The 17,565-nt window shown below is 41.2% G+C and overlaps 1 protein-coding gene across 3 annotated transcripts in view; it reads left to right on the top strand.

The window, feature by feature from the left end:
* Window positions 1–17,565, top strand: part of fer1l4 (fer-1 like family member 4) — a 356,632-nt gene that overhangs the window by 50,919 nt on the left and 288,148 nt on the right. For all 3 annotated transcript variants that reach the window (XM_072556056.1, XM_072556055.1, XM_072556057.1), the window contains 3 exons: window positions 4,102–4,233; window positions 11,681–11,743; window positions 13,984–14,068. In XM_072556056.1, coding sequence (XP_072412157.1) covers window positions 4,102–4,233; window positions 11,681–11,743; window positions 13,984–14,068 — 280 coding nt within the window. The remainder of the gene's footprint in view (window positions 1–4,101; window positions 4,234–11,680; window positions 11,744–13,983; window positions 14,069–17,565) is intronic.

The raw sequence follows: 17,565 nt of genomic DNA, 5'->3' as shown, positions 1-17,565 counted from the left end.
TTTATATAACACTCACTACGTTTAAACATTTGTGAACTTGGGACCACAAGATTCTCATGCACTGCTAACTTTATTATGAGGGTCAGACTTTACGCAAAACTGTTGCACACTAATGAGTCTTAATGGTATGCAAATGCATTACAAATTCAAATCCTGCAAAAGCTGGCATTTTTCCTGAATCATAAATATACTGCTGACTTTATCTCTGTATCTTAACCTGTCTTCAGGAAATCAAAATTTTATATCTGTCTTCATTTAGTCACCCTACACGAGACATTTCTGTTCTTGAGAATATCATAAAAATCTCTTCCACAGCCTGCACTTCACCCCATTAAGTCTGGTACTGTTTATGATACCAAAGCCTATATTTTTGCTCTTTAGTCAGATCTTGGGCTTGCGGGGGAAGATGAAATTTAGAGTCAGGGCGTGCTAGCCAGGAACAAGGTCAAAGGCTGCCAGGTGTGGAGCTGAACCAAGTGGAAAGCTGACCTTTGTTCACTGGCATATTCCCAAACATATAAAAGAAATGAAACAAAAAGCCATTTTCCATCGCATGGCCTCCAGCCACCCAATTCCTCATGGCCTCATACCCTCAATGCCCATCTGTGCCACTGTAATAATGCTATGGCCCTTTATTTCCCCATACCAATTTAATGTAAACTTATCCGATCACCCAACACACACCACCTTTTGTCCTTAGACTAACCATGGCACCGTGGACTGACCTCAAGATCTATGATGAGATAAAATAAAAGTGCGTATTGAAGATATAACTAATTCCAAAAAAAAACTGTTATTGATAGAACTCAATTCCTTATCAGAAATAAGCATTAAAACATATTGTCCTACTTTAAAGTATCTATAATTACCTTCACCTGTCACTCAATCACTCCGAGGAAAATAGCCCCAACCTAGTCTGCCTCATTTTATAGCTCAAACCCTCCAATCCCAGTAATGTTCTCATAAATCTTTTCTGAACCTTTCAAATTTCACATCATCTTTCCTGTAGCAGGGAGGCCAGAATTGAAAGCAATATTCTAAAAGTGGCCTCACTAATGTCCTGTACAGCCACATGAAGGGCTTTTGCCTGAAACGTCGATTTCGAAGCTACTTGGATGCTGCCTGAACTGTTGTGCTCTTCCAGCACCACTAATCCAGAATCTGGTTTCCAGCATCTGCAGTCATTGTTTTTACCACAACATGACACCTCAACTACTATACTCAATGCACTGACCAATAAAGGCAAGCGTGCCAAATGCCTTCTTCACTACCCTGTCTACCTGTGACTCCACTTTCAAGAAACTATGGACTTGCACCCACAGGTACCTTTATTTGGCAATATTCCCCAGGGGCCTAACATTGTCTGTATAAATCCTTCCCTGGTTTGCCTTACTAAAATGTAATACTGCATATTTATCTAAATTGAATTCCATCTACCACTCTTTGGCCCACTGGCCAATTGGTCAAGGTCACGTTGTACTCTGAGATAATCTTCTTTAATGTTCACTACACCACCATCTGCAAACTTACTATCTATACTTCCTGTATTCACGTCCAAATCATTTATATAAATGACAAAAAACTGTGCACCCACCACCGATCCGTGTGGCACACCACCAGTCACAGGCTGCGAGTCTAAAAAGCAACCCTCCATAACTACTCTCCTACCTTTGAGCCAATTTTGTATCCAATTGACTAGGTTCCCCTGGATTCCATGTGATCTGATCAGTTTACCATGTGGAGGCTTGTCTAACACTTTGCTGAGATCCACATGATATCATCTACTGCACTACCTTCATTAGTCGTCTTAAACAATTCTTCAAAAAAACCAGTCAAGTTAATGAGACACAGTGTCCTAAGCACAAAACCATTTTGATTATTCCCAATTAGTCCTTTCTTTTCCAAACACATGTAAATCCTGTCCCTCAAATTCTCCTCCAACAACTTACCTACCACTGATGTTAGACTCACTGGTCTATTGTTCTCTAGCTTCTCTTTACCACCTTTGATAAATAATGGCACCACATTAGCCAACCTCCAGTCTTCTGGCACCTCACCTATGGCAATCGTTGATACAAATATTTCAACAAGGAGCCTATCAATTTCTTACCTAGCTTCCCAAAAAGTTCTGGGATATATCTGATCAGGTTGTAGGGATTTATCCAACTTTATGCATTTTAAAATGCTCAGCACTTCCTTTTCTGTACTATAGTCTCTTTTCAAGATACCACTATTTATTTGCCCAAGTTCACTAGTTTCCATGCCCTTCTCCACAGGAAGTACAGATGCAAAGCAATTGCTTAGTACCTCACCCATCTCCTGTGGTTCCACACATAGAAAGCCACGTTGATCTTCAAGGGGCACTATTCTCTTTCTAGTTACTCTTTTACATTTCATGTATTTCTAGAATCTCTTTAGATTCTCCTTAACCCTATTTGCCAAAGCCATCTCTTGTCTCCTTTTTGTGCTACTGATTTCCCATTTAAGTAAACTCCTACTGCCCTTAAACTCTCGAGGGATTCACTTATTCCCAGCTGTCTATACCTGACATATGCCTCCTTCTTCTTCTGGACTTGTGCCTCAATTTCTCTAGTCATCCATTCCCTACAACTACCAGTCTTGCCCTTTGCACTAACAGGATCATACTGTGTTTGAACTCTTGTTATCTAATTTTTGAAAACCTCCCACTTTCCGTCCATCCCTTTACCTGCGAATGGCCTCTCCCAATTAACTTTGAAAATTCCTGCCTAATACCGTTAAAGTTGGCCTTACTCCAATTTAGAAATTTAACTTTTAGCTTATGTCTGTCCTTCTCCATAATTATTTTAAAACTAGTAGAATTATGATCACTGGCCCCAAAATGATCCCCCACTGCTGCCTCAGTCACTTGCCCTGCCTTATTTCCCAAGAGATGGCCAAGTTTTGCTCCTTCTCTGATAGGTAAATCCACAAATTGAATAATCATTGAATGAAGTATTGCTAACCATTTGATCCAATTACTGGCACTATTCCTACCTCAAAAATATATTCAATGGTGAAATTGAAAGAATTTGGTGTTCTAGGGGATCTAGGGATTTTGCGGAAAAGTTGACTTAAGGCTGAGGATTAACCATGATATTATTGAACATCAAGACTATGGGCCAAGTACAAGCTTGATGGGCTGAAGGGCCTCTTCTGTGCTCTATGGCATACAAACAAGAGTAGGCCATTCAGCCCATCGATCCTAACCTGACAGTCTCTATTGTGGCTGATCATCTCCTCTATCCCCCTTTCCTGCAATCTCTTGATATCCTCTAAAATCATCACTGTACAGAAAATTATCGATTCCTGCCTTCAGACTGCTGAACATTTGAGCTTTCACAGCTCTCTGAGTTATGGAATTCCAAAAGGTTTATCACTGTCTGAGTAAAGAAATTCCTCCTCATGAGATAAGGTCTTTGCACTCCCCTGATGTCTCTCTCACTGCCAATTGCTCCTCCATTCATGAATCCGTGATCAGCAGCAAAAGTGAGAGCAATCCAGCCCATTGACAGATGAGAAGGACCTCACCAATTCCTTCTATTCGAACTATGGGGATTGGTGTCCCCCCACACCCAATGAGCAAATGTTCTGGGGCATTTTGGGGCCTTGGGAGCAGATTCACCCAATGTCCTCATATATTTTGAGCATTGGTCTGTGAGAGACGGATAATTGAGTTGCTGTTAATTTGTTTGGGTCAGGCTATGGTTCGAGTTGCAATGACATTGTAGTAAAGCTTTAACTCAGTCATTTCCTTTCTATTTATTTTTGAAAAGTATACTTTTTGCAAAGGGGAGTTTAGTCATAGAGAGCGGCACCATCAAATCTTATACACAGGCCAGGATAACAGATCTAAGCCAGGGTAATGTACAGTGAGGACTCCAATCATTAGGTTACCAGCTCCTGTGGTTTAAAACTTGTTGTCAATGTTGAATGAGAAGAAAATTAGCATTAATTTGTCTAGTCTTGCTAGTCAATAATGGGAAGCTGTAAAACAGGCTTGAAATATTTCCTATGTAAATCTGAAGCAAGAAACAGAATGGCCTCCTGTATTGCACTGTTCATCAATTGATTCTTTTCCAGATAACAATCAATGTACTTGAGGCACGAAAATTAATTGGAGTCAACATTGACCCAGTGATTTATGTGAAGGTGGGAGATGAAAAGAAGCACACAGCAACTCAGAAATCCACTAACTGCCCATTTTATAATGAGGTAAATTAACCAAATAACTTAATGTCACCACCTTATCACATTACTAAGGGAATACACATCATTCAGCTAAGTGCATTAGTGACTGTTATGGGGTGTAATGGACAGGACTATTGGGGTGTAATGGGTCAGTATTATTTGGGTTTGTCATTACGGGATGTAATAGTCAATATTATTGGAGTGTTTTACTATGATTGCAATGAACAGTATTATCAAGGTGTGCAATTATGGGGTGCATTGGACAGAATTGGGATATGAAGCTGGTGTTTATTGCACTGTAATGTAATTGTGCTTTTTTGTTGTAACTGGTTCATGTTTTGTGTTTTTAGACTGCATTGTTTTTAAATGTTAATGTCAGTATTATGGACTTTAATTTTACTGAAACACAGATTGTCATACATGTCATCACCAAATATAGGTTCTGAGCTCATGTGAATGAACAATGGAACCATGGAACAAACTTTACAAACTGGAGTTCAGGAAGGAGATAAGTGAGCTTATAAAGCAAAAGGATATGGCTGCTTTGCAGGGCAACCAGTTTGATAATGATGTCAGAGAGGGACAGGAATGTACATTGTATTCAGAACAGAATAAATGAATAAATGACACAAATACAGGTTAATGGGCATGATCTTATAGCCATTACTGAAATACTGTTACAAACAGATGAAAGCTGGGAAATAAATAATCAGGGGTATGGGAATTTGCGAGAGGACAGCCAGGAAGTGAAGAGTGATGGGCTGTTTTGTTAGTACGAGATGGAATAAGTGCAATAGCAAGAAAAAAATCTAAGATTGGATCATGTAACATCGATAGGTATAAGGGTAAGAAATATAAAGGGGAATAATGCATTGGTAGGAGTCGTCTGTAGGCTCTGCAACAGCAGTTATGTGGTGGGACAGAAAGTAAACCAGAAATAATCAGTGCTGGGTCCTCTACTTTTTGTCATTTACATAAATGATTTGGATGCGAGCATAAGAGGTACAGTTAGTAAGTTTGCAGATGACACCAAAATTGGAGGTGTAGTGGACAGTGAAGAGGGTTACCTCAGATTACAACAGGATCTGGACCAGATGGGCCAATGGGCTGAGAAGTGGCAGATGGAGTTTAATTCAGACAAATGCGCAGTGCTGCATTTTGGGGAAGCAAATTTTAGCAGGACTTATACGCTTAATGGTAAGGTCCGAGGGAGTGTTGCTGAACAAAGAGACCTTGGAATGCAGGTTCGTAGCTCCTTGAAAGTGGATTTGCAGGTGGATAGGATAGTGAAGAAGACGTTTGGTATGCTTATTTTATTGGTCAGAGTATTGAGTACAGGAGTTGGGAGGTCATGTTGCGGCTGTACAGGATATTGTTTGGACACTGTTGGAATATTGCGTGCAATTCTGGTCTCCTTCCTATCGGAAAGATGTTGTGAAAATTGAAAGGGTTCAGAAAAGATTTACAAGGATTTTGCCAGGGTTGGAGGATTTGAGCTATAGGGAGAGGCTCAACAGGCTGTGGCTGTTTTCCCAGGAGCGTCGGAGGCTGAGGGGTGACCTTATAGAGGTTTACAAAATTATGAGGGGCATGGATAGGATAAATAGACAAAGTCTTTTCCCTGGGGTGGGAGAGTCCAGAACTAGAGGCCATAGGTTTAGGGTGAGAGGGGAAAGATATAAAAGAGACCTACGGGGCAACGTTTTCACGCAGAGGCTGGTACGTGTCTGGAATGAGCTGCCAGAGGAAGTGGTGAAGGCTGTTACAATTGCAACATTTAAGAGGCATTTGGATGGGTATATGAATAGGAAGGGTTTGGAGGGATATGGGCCAGGTGCTGGCAGGTGGGACTAGATTGGGATGGGATATCTGGTCCGCATGGACGGGTTGGACCGAAGGGTCTGTTTCCATGCTGTACATCTCTGTGATTCTATGACTGTATAATGAGGGAATTTAAAAAAGGCAGTACATTAATCATTGGTAACTTTAGTGTTTATGCAGATTTGGAAAATTAAATTGGCAAAAATGGCCATAAGAAATAATTCATAGAGTGTATTTGAGAAATTTTACTAGAACAATATGTTGTATATCTAACCAGAAATTGAGCTACTTTGGAGCTAGTAATGTGTAATGAGGCAGGTTTAATACATAGGTTCCTGGGGAAAATGACCTTAACATAGTAGAATTTAACATTCATTTAAAAGTGAGAAATTTGGGTCAGTAATGCCTGCTAAATAAATGAAATCACATAGGAATGAGGACAGAGTTGGCTGGAGTGGACTGGGAGTGGCGTTAAGCAGAACAGACAGTTGAGAAACAGTGACAGACCTTCAGAAAAATAGTTCATGACTCACAGCAAGAATATATTTCAGTGAGGGAGAAGGATTCGAGGAAGGAATAAGGTAGCCATACTTAACCAAGGAACTTTAAGATAGTATCAAATTGAAACAAAAACATATAATGTGGCAAAGGTTAGTGGTAACCTAGAGGATTGGTAACATTTAAAAAGCCAACACAAGAGGTCCAAAAATCTAATAAAGATGAAAATAAACTAGGAGGGCAAACTCGCAAATAAAATAAAAACAGACAGTTAGAACTTCTTTAAAATGGAAGGATAAATCCAAATACAACACATGCCCCTTAGAAAATGAGCATAGTGAAATAATAAAATGACAGAGGAATTATATTAATACCTGTGATGCTGGGGTAGAAAGTACTATAGCTAAATTTGCGGATGACAACAAAATAGGATGTAAGTTGCAATAAAGAAATAAGAAAGTGAATATGGATAGGTTAGGTGAATGGGCCAGAATTTAACAAATGAAGGTGATTTATCACCTACATCGAGAAAAACTTCAGGGTACTTCACTGCAGAGGGATCTCTGTATCTGTGTGTCATTGTGCATGAATTTCAGAGAAGTGGTATGCAGGTACAGCAGAAAATAAGACATACAAATAAAATTTTGGTATTTATTGCTGAATGAATAGAGTATAAAAGTAGGGAAGTATTACAGCAACAAGGCATTAGTGAGACTGCACCTGGAGCCTTATGTCCAATTTTGGTCCCTTTACTTGAGGAGGCATGTAGTTGTATTGGAGGCAGTTCAGACGATGTTCACTAGATTGATTCCAGGTATGAGAGGTTTATCTTATGAAGAGGGATTGAGTAGTTTAGACTCTGATGGGCCAGGAAGAGATGATCTTAATATGCTAGGGCCACGTAGTTAGACCCTTGCAATTAAGATTAAAGTATGGAGGTGATCAACTCTCCAGTGGAAGCTTTGGTTAGGGAAGCTGTGACTTCTGAATGTTCACTCCAGATAGAAAACTATTCCATGAAATCCTTGCCTCAATGTAGTTAATGTTACTTGCACACAGAGGGGCAGAGTGACCGTGCTGATGCTAGCAAAATGTCAATGAGGGCCAAACATTGGAATATTTTGCCTCCCTTCTCTGACATTGAGAATGTGGTGCTGGAAAAGCATAGCAGGTCAGGCAGCACCCGAGGAGCAGGAGAATCAGTGTTTCTGGAATAAGTCCTTCATGCCGTCGATTCTCCTGCTCCTCGGATGCTGCTTGACCTGCTGTGCTTTTCCAGCACCACACTCTCGACTCTGATCTCCAGCACCTGCAGTCCTCACTTTCCCATCTCTGACAAGCAGGGGTCTGAACAGCTTCCATTCTCCCTTTCGAAATATCCTGTGGCTGTGTGAAGACCTTGAACTTCTATTTGACTGCTTTTGCTACTATTGTACCAGCACTCCTTCCTTGCAACCTCTTCCTCGTAGTGTGTAGCACTATTCATATTCCCCTGAATGAATAAAGAAAGAAATAAAAGAAACTGAGAATAATGTTAGCCGGTTGGCTTAACTTCTGAAGTGGGGAAAATGCTTGAATCTATCATCAAGGAAGAAATAGTCAGACATCTAGACAGAAATTGTCCTATTGGGTAGACGCAGCATGGTTCATGAAAGGCAGGTAATGCTTAACTAATTTATTTGAATTCTATGAAGATAGTACAAATGCGATGGACAACAATGTGGGGACCCAGTAGATGTGGTACATCTGGATTTCCAAAAGGCATTTGACAAGGTGTTGCACAAAAGGTTGCTGCATAAGATAAAGGTGCACGGCATTACGGGCAATATATTAGCATGGATAGAGATTGGTTAACTAACAGGAAGCAAAGAAGGGGGATAAATGAGTGTTTTTCTGGTTGGCAATGAGTAACTAGTGGTGTTCCTCTGGCATCAGTGGTAGGACTGCAGTTGTTTATAATTTACATTAATGATTTGGAACTGAGGACCATGTGCAGCGTGTCAAAGTTTGTAGATGACAGTAAGGCGAGTGATAGAGGAAAGTGTGCAGAGGACTCTGAAAGTTTGCAGTGGCATATAGATAGTTTAAGTGAGTGGGCAAAGGTCTGGCAGATGGAGTACAATGTTGGTAAATGTGAAGTCATCCACTTTGGTAGGAATGACAGTAAAAAGGACTATTATTTGAACAGTAAAAAAACACAGCAAGCCGCTGTGCAGAAGGAACTGGGTGTCCTTGTGTGCATGAATTACAAAAGGTTGGTTTGCAGAGGCAACAGGAAATTAAGAAGGCAAACGGAAGTTTGTCATTCATTGCTAGAGAGATTGAGTTTAAAAGCAGGGGGATTTTGTTGTAGCTGATGAGACCATACCTGGAGTATTGTGTGCAGTTTTGATCTCCTTATTTGAGAGAGGGTGTACTGGCACTGCAGTGGGTGCATAGGAGATTCACTAGATTGATTCTGGAGTTGAGAGAAATCACTTATGAGGAGAAACTGAGTAAACTGGGATTATATTCATTGTAATTTAGAAGGATGAGGAGGTAGTCTTATAGAAACATATAAAATTAAGAAGGGAATAAATAAGGTAGAAGCAGGGAGGTTGTTTCCACTGGCGGGTGAAACTTGAACAAGAGGCATAGCCTCAAATTTAGAGGGAGCAGATTTAGAATTGAATTGAGGAAGAACTTCTTCACCTAAAGGGTTGTGAATCTATGGAATTCCCTGCCCAGTGAAGTAGTTGAGGCTTCCTCATTGCATGGTTTTAAAGCTAAGGTTTTTTTTAAAACAGTAAAGGAATTAAGGGTTGCAGTGAGAGAGTGGGTAAGTGGGTAAGTTGAACTGAGACCACAAGAAAATCAGTCATGATCTTATTGAATGGCTGAGCAGGCTGAAAAGGCCAGATGGCCTACTCCTGTTCCTGGTTCTTGTGTTCTTATGACTCAAAAAGGAGTCATATAAAGTTACAAGAAACAGTGACAAGCCTGTGGACCAGGAGCAGTTTAGAATTCAGCAGAGGAGGACTGTGAAGTCAATTAAGTGGGGAGAAATTGACCATGAGAGTAAACAATAAAAGACTTATAGGGACATAGATAGTTTAAGTGAGTGGACAAATGTCTGGCAGATGGAGTACAATGTTGATAAAGGCCCCTGACAGTCTTAAAAGGGTGAACTTATAATGGAACGCAAGGAAATGACAGAGAAATTAAACAAATACCTCTTTACAGAAGAAGACATAAAAAATGTTCCAAAATGTACTGGAGCGAAGGGTTTTATTGGGAAGGAGCAATTGAAGGAAATTCGTATTAGTAAAATAATGCTGGCAAAATTAATGGGACTGAAAGCTGATAAGTCTCCTGGCCTTGACAATAAAAGACATGGCTGTGGAGATACTGGATACATTAGTTGTCATCTTCCAAGCTTCTGTAGATTCCGGAACAATCCTGGTGAATTAGAAAGTGGCAAATATAACCTCACAGTTTAAAAAAGGGGGTTAAAGAAGAAAATTGGGAATTGGTTAGCCTAAGATCAGGAAAAATGCTGGGGGTCTATTATAAAGGCTGATGATGGCAAGCACTCAAGAAATGCCAGTTGTACTATACAGACCCAACATGGATTTATGAAAGGGAAACCGTCTTCTTTTGTAGGTATAACTAGTGGAATAGATAGGGACAACCAGTAGATGTGATATATTTGGATTTTCTGAAAGCTTTTATGTCCCACATACAGGTTATTGTACAAAACTAAAGCACATGGGATTGGGGTAATATACTGGCATGTATTAAGAATTGGTTAGCAGACAGGAAACAGAGTAGGAAGAAATGAGTTGCTTTTGGAATGGAAAGTGGTGATGAGTGGGTATTGCAGAGATCAGTGTGAGCCCCAGCTATTCACAATATACAGCAATAATCTGGATGAGGGACTCCAGTAGCACAGTTCCAAGTTTTCTGATGACACTAAACTAGATGGAAGTATGAATGATGAAGAAGGTGTAAAGAGGCTTAGGGTGATTAGGTAGGTTTTGTGAGTGCATAAATATGTGGTTAATGCAGTATAATGTGGATGAATGTGAAGTTGTCCATTTCGGTAGGATTGGGAAATGTTGGTGTACAAGTGGGCCTGGGTGGCCTTGTGCACTCGTCGCTGTAGGTGCGACACATTAGGTAGGTTAGTGGTATGTTAGCCTTCATTACAAGACAGCTTGAGTACAGGAGCAAGGAAGTCTTAACTCCAGCTGGACAGGGCGTTGCTGACACCACACCTGGAGTATTGTGTACAGTTTTAGTCTCCTTTCCTAAGGAAAGCTATAGTCATCATAGAGAAGGTGCAGTGAAGATTCACCAGACTGATACCTGAGATGGTAGGACTGTCCTATGAGGAGTGGTTGGGTTGACGAGGTCTGTATTCACTGAAGTTTAGAAGAATGAGAGTGTAAAATAGATAAAAAAGTAAAAACAAGGACTGCAGATGGTGGAAACCAGAGTCTAGATTAGAGTGGTGCTGGAAAAGCACAGCAGGTCAGGCAGCATCTGAGGAGCAGGAAAATTGACGTTTCGGGCAAAAGCCTTTCAGGAATAGAGGCAGGGAGCCTTCATGTTGGAGAGATAAATGAGAGGGGTGTGGGGATGGGGGAGAAAGTTGCATAGAGTACAATAGGTGAATGGAGGTGGGGATGGAAGTGATAGGTCAGAGAGAAGGATGGGGGAAGAGAGCAAAGAGTACAATGGGTGAATGGGGTTGGGGATGAAGGTGATAGGTCAGAGAGGAGGGTGGAGTGGATAGGTGGAAAGGAAGGTAGGCAGGTAGGACAGGTCATGAGAGCGGTGCTGAGCTGGGAGGTTGGTGCTGGGGTGAGGTGTGGGAAGGGGAAATGAGGAAACTGGTGAAATTCACATTGATGCCATGGGGTTGAAGTGTAAAATAGATGGGACTGGGGTGTTCAGAACTGGAGTCCACAGTCTCAGAATATGCAGTAAATTATTTTGGACTGAGGTGAGGGGAAATTCCTTCACTCTGAGTGTGGCTAACCTCAGGAATTTTCAACCACAGAAGGCTGTGGAGGATGAGTCATTGAATGGCCTAATACTGTTCCTAGTTTCTATGTATTTAGCACAAACTATCTTTACTATAATAAATTATTGTCTGTTTTCTTCCTAGTATTTTGTTTTTGAATTCCAAGAGCCACCAGCTGTCCTGTTTGATAAAATAATTGAAATTAAAGTAAGTATGAACTGTTACTACCAATAATATTTAATATTTATATACTAACCAAAGATTTTGATTTGAGATAATTACAAAAGGCAAATGAGCTAAAGTGATTCACTGTACTCAACAAACTTTGTAATCCAGTTTATTATCAAACCTGCCAATAAGAGGGGTGTAGTTGGTGTCTGGCATGCCTACTTCTACCTGGCTCAAGATGGGTGCCAACTCTCAGATGCTTCCTCTTATCTCTCTCTAGGTGATGACCTCGACACCAAACGTCAGGCTGTTGTTTCCAGGACTGTCACTAACCTCATCTCCTTTGGGAATCCCCCCTCCACAACTTCCTATTTCATAGGCCCTCAACACCATACAATCCGATTCTATCTTCTTCCCAAAGTCCACAAACAGGACTGTTGTGGCAGAACCGTCATACTCCTACACCCCAAACATATTTCTTCCTATTTTGAACCTTCTGTTTCTCCCCTCATTAAGTATCTTCTCATTTGCACATATGATTTTCTCATGCTTTACATTGGTTCCAAACTTTCCAGTTTCCTGGCCCTACCTGCCTCCTCTTCACTGTGGACATGTAGTTCCTCTGCATGTCTATTTCTCACTAGGATAGTCTGAAGCTGTGGCTAGCTGTAATCTGCATGAGTCCTGGTGATGCCTATCTGTGAAGTATATGGATGATTCCTTATTCCTGTCCTGCTCAGAGTGCCTCCCACAACTCTCTCTCAGGTACATTGATGATCTCAATGGTGTTGCTTCCTGCTCTTGTTCAAAATTAGAAAAATTAACAAATTTTGTTTCCAATTTTCATCATTCTGTCACCTTCACCTGCTCCAACACTGACTTTCCCATTCTTTTCCTTGACTTCTCTTTTTCCATTTCTAGTGTTAGGAAGTCCATCAATATCCATACCAAACCTACAGTTCCCGCAGTTATTTTGACTGCAGTTCCTCAGACCCTGCTTCCTGTAAGGATTCCACTCTCATTTTCCCAGTTCTCTGTCTCTGTCACATCTGTTCCAATCATGCCCCCTTCCACTGCGGTGTCTCTGACATGACCTTGTTTTTGTTTGACTAAGGACTCTACCCATTGTGGTTGATAGGACCCTCAAACATGTCCAATTCATTTCCTGCCCTCACCCTTTTTCCTCCCTCAAAGAACAACAATAGGGTTCCCTTTGTCCTCATTTCTTACTCAACTAGTCTCTGTCATTTAAGAATCATCCTCAGCCATTTTCATCACCTCCAGCAGGATGCCACCACCAAACACATCTTTCCTTCCCCCTCCACTGTCAGCATTTCAAAGGGACTGTTTCCTCTGTGGCACCCTGGTCCACTCCTCCATCACTCCAAACACTTCCTCATTCTCCCATAGCACCTTCTGATGAAATTGCGGAATGTGTAATAATTGCCCCTTCCTCCAGGACCCTAAGCACACCTTCCATGAGAACACTGCTCATCCCCTATGGTAGGATGATAGCTTTGTGGTTAGCATTGCTGCCTCACGGCACTAAGGATCCGGGTTCAATTCCACCCTTGGGAACTGCATTCTCCCCATGTTTAGGTCATATGTTTGCTCACAGAGCTGGTAGGTTTGCTCTCAGATGTCTTGTCACCATGCTAGGTAACATTGAAGTGCTGGTGTTCTGCCTTGCTTTCTATTTGTGTGTCTTGGTTTGTTAAGGTGGGTGATATCATTTCCAGTTCTTTTTGTCAGAGGTTGGTAAATGGGGTACAAATCGATGCGTTTATTGATGGACTTCCGATTTGAACGCCAGGCCTCTAGGAATTCCCATGTGTGTCTCTGTTTAGCCTGTCCTAGGATGGATGTTTTGAGTAGACCTTGTTGCAAAACAATTGGGATGAGGAATCCTGGCAAATGTTACCCTCCTTAAAGCAACACTGCAATAAGTGATTGTCACTATTATTGATTCCCAAACAAGACCAGGACTTCTGATGTTTTGTTTCTGATTGTATCAAGATTACAATTTAAACAGTGTTATTAATTTGTAAACCAGTGTGAACGTGTTGGTCCAAGAATCTGGGGCACTATTAAGGCTGAAACTGTAAGAACTTGGTTAAGTTAAGTACTATTCTACAATATTGTGCAGTAAACCCCAGATATGTCTGAGGGAAAAGATGAGGCTGCTAAGGATTTTCACAGTTTACAGTTATTGTGACAGAATGAGCTTGAATAGAAACAGTAGAAACAATTTGTTTATCCTAATTTTGATTGTGCTCTAGGCTATTCATGCAAAAAAAATTCCATTCACTGGAGTTCAGCTGGGAACATTCAAGATTGATGCAGGGACTGTCTATCAACAGCCTGGTAAATAGATACATTTGAACATCAGTGCTACTTTATTAATGAGAGCGGTACAATCTTCTTTTTGATATAAATGTCCTTTTTGTGTGGTTCCCTATATTACTCGATTCTGAAAACAACTAGACTTCCTGCCACCTCGTACACTTCCAACAAGGACACACAGAGCTCTCAGTCTTACATTGGTTGGGGTGTAGCATTCTGCATATATGCAGAAGGACCCATGCAAACACGGAATTCACACAGAGGCTCAACTTGCTTTGTTACTCTGATTTTATTGGCTTTTGTTCTTAATCTAAGTCCACTAATGTTGGGCAGTCTGTTCCCCTTATTTCATGCACAGAGGCTCAACTTGCATTAGCATTGAATTCCCACTTTGCTTTATCATTCACAGCACTTCATTCAAATGAATTAAAGTTCCATTTTGTTTTGGAGGAAGAAATGATTTTAAGTTATTCTAGTAACTTGAATGATGCCTCCCCTACCTCCAGGATCATATATAAGAACATAATTTGGGACATAAACTCGGAACAGGAGGAGGCCATTCAGCGCCTCAAGCCTTCTCCGCCATTGAATATTATTCACCTTGGCCTCAACTTCACTTTCATACCCACTCTTCATAACACTGCAACCCATTGCTAATTAAAAATTTGTTTGTCTCCTCCTTAAATTTACTCATTCAGTGTACTCTGGGGTAGTCAATTCCACAGATTCATGACCCCTTGAGAGAAGTAATTTCTACTTACCTCTGTTTTGACTTTGCTACTCGTTTTCCTAAAACTGTAACCCCTTATTCTAGATTGCCCCACAGAAGGAAATACCCTCTTTGCATCTACTTTGTCAGTCCCCTTTAGCATCTGAAATAACTCAAAGAACATAGAACAAGGTTTGGTGAATTGGCCATGCTAAATTGCCCATAGTGTTCAGGGGTGTGTAGGTTAGGTACATTAGTCATGGGTAAATGTAGAGTAATAGGTTTTGGGTGGGATACTCTTCAAAGGGTCAGTGTGGACTTGTTGGGCCAAGGGGCCTGTTTCCATACTGTAGGGATTCTATGATTCAAAGAACAATACAGCACAGGAACAGGCCTTTTGGCCCTCCAAGCCTAGGCTGACACATTTTGCCCTTCCATTCTAAAACTGTTTTCACTTACATGATCCCTCTATTCCCTTCCTGTTCATGTACTTGTCCAGGTGCTTCATGAATGCTTCTACCACCTCCTCTGGTAATGTGTTCCAGGCACTCACCACACTTTGTGTGAACAATTTGCCTCACACATCTCTTTTAAACTTCCCTCATTGCACCTTGAATATGTGTCCCCTAGTAATTGACCCTTCCACTCTGGGAAAAAGCCTCATACGTTCCATTCTATCGATGCCATTCACAACCTTATAAACTTCTATTAGGTTGCCCCCCCTCAACCTTCTGTGTTCCAGTAAAAACAAACCTAGTCAAGCCAACCTTTCTTTATAGTTAAAATCTCCCATATCAGGCAACATCCTGGTAAACCTTTTCTGTACCGTTTCCAAAGCATCAACATACTTCTGGTGATGTGGTGACCAGAACTTTATGCAATATTTCAAGTGTGGCCTGACTAAAGTTCTATAAAGCTACAGCATAACTTGTCTATCCTTATACTCAATGCCCCTTCTAATGAAGGCAAGCATGCCATGAAGCCTTTTTAAATAACTCATCTACCTGCACAGCACCTTCAGTGATCTGTAGACATGCACACCCAGATCCCCCTGTATATCAAAACTCCTAAGGGTTCTGCCATTCACTGTATAATCTCCACTGTACTTGACCTTACAAATTGCATCACCTCACATTTGTCTGGATTAAACTGTATCTGCCATTTTTCTGCCCATGCCTCCAGCTGATCGATATCCTGCTGTATCCTCTGACTATCCTCCTCACTATCTGCAACTCCATCAATCTTTGTCTCGTCTGCAAACTTACTAATTAGACCAGCTAAATTTTCCTTCAAATCATGATTGTAGATCACGAACAGCAGACCCCAGCACTGATCCCTATGGAACACCACTAGTCTCCATTCCGAAAAGCATACTTCCACTACTACTTACTGTCTCTTATGACTGTCAGTCCTGTATCCATTTTGCCAGCTCATCCGATACCATGTGATTTCACCTTTTGTGCCAATCTGCCACGAGGGACCTTGTCAAAGGCTTTACTGAAGTCCATGTAAACAATGTCAACCACATTTCTCTCATCAATCATCTTTGTCACCTCCTCAAAAACTCGATCAACCTTCCCTGCACTAAACCATGCTGTCTATCACTAATAAGTTCATTTGCAGATAGGTCTTGTGCATAATACTATAAGACATAGGAGCAGAAATTAGGACATTCAGCCCATTGAGTCCGCCCTGCCATTCAATCATGACTAATAGGATTTTCAACCCCATTTTCCTGCTTTCTCCCCATAACCTTTGGTCTCCTTGGCAATCAATAACTTATCTATTTCTGGTTTAAATATACTCAATGACCTGGAATCCACAGCCTTCTGTGGCAATGAATTCCACAGATTCACCACTCTCTGGCTACATAAGTGTCCTCTTATTTCCATTCCAAAGGGTCTTCTCTTTACTCTAAGGCTGTACTATCAGGTCCTCATCTCTCCAGCCAATGGAAACATCTTCCCAACATCCACTCTGTTCAGGCCATTCAGTATTCTGTAAGTTTCAATCAGATTCCTCCTCATCCTTCTAAATTCCATCGAGTATAGCCCCACAGTCTTCAAATGTTCCTCAGATATTAAACTTTTCATTCCTGGGATCATTCTCGTGAACCTCCGCTGGACCAGCTCCAGGGCCAATACATCTGTCCTGAGGTATGGGGCCCAAAATTGCTCACAATACTCTAAATGTGGTCTGACAGAGTTTTATAAAGCCTCAGAAGTACATCCCTGCTTTTATATTTTAGTCCTCTTTAGATGATGACAAAATTGTATTTGCCATCCTCATTACTGACTCAACCTGCAAGTTTACCTTAAGAGAAACTTAGACTAGGACTCCCAAGTCCCTTTGCATTTCCAATTTCCGAATTTTCTCCCCTTTAGAAAATAGTCCATGCCTCTATTCTTCTTACCAAATTGCATGACCCTCACACTTTTCCACATTTTATTTCATCTGCCACTTCTTTGCCCATTCTCCTAACCTGTCTACGTCTTTCTGCAGCCATCCTGCCTCCTCCATACTAGCTGCTCCTCCCCCTGTATTGTATCATCTGCAAAATTAGCCAGAATGCCTTCAGTTCCTTCATCCAGATCATTAATGAATAAAGTGAAAAGTTGTGGTCCCAACACTGACTCTTGTGGAACACCACTAGTCACTGGCTTCCATCCTGTGAAGGACCCTTTCATCCCCACTCTCTGCCTTCTGCCAGACAGCCAATCTTCTATCCATGCCATTACCTGATGTTTATCATTATGCACCTTCAGCAACCTCCTGTACAGCACCTGATCAAAGGCCTTCTAGTAAGTCC

This window comes from Chiloscyllium punctatum, chromosome 37 (genome assembly GCF_047496795.1).
Source record: "Chiloscyllium punctatum isolate Juve2018m chromosome 37, sChiPun1.3, whole genome shotgun sequence".
Taxonomy (NCBI): Eukaryota; Metazoa; Chordata; class Chondrichthyes; order Orectolobiformes; family Hemiscylliidae; genus Chiloscyllium; species Chiloscyllium punctatum.
The sequence above is the reverse complement of the archived record's forward strand: the minus strand, read 5'-3'. Positions and strand labels throughout refer to the sequence as shown.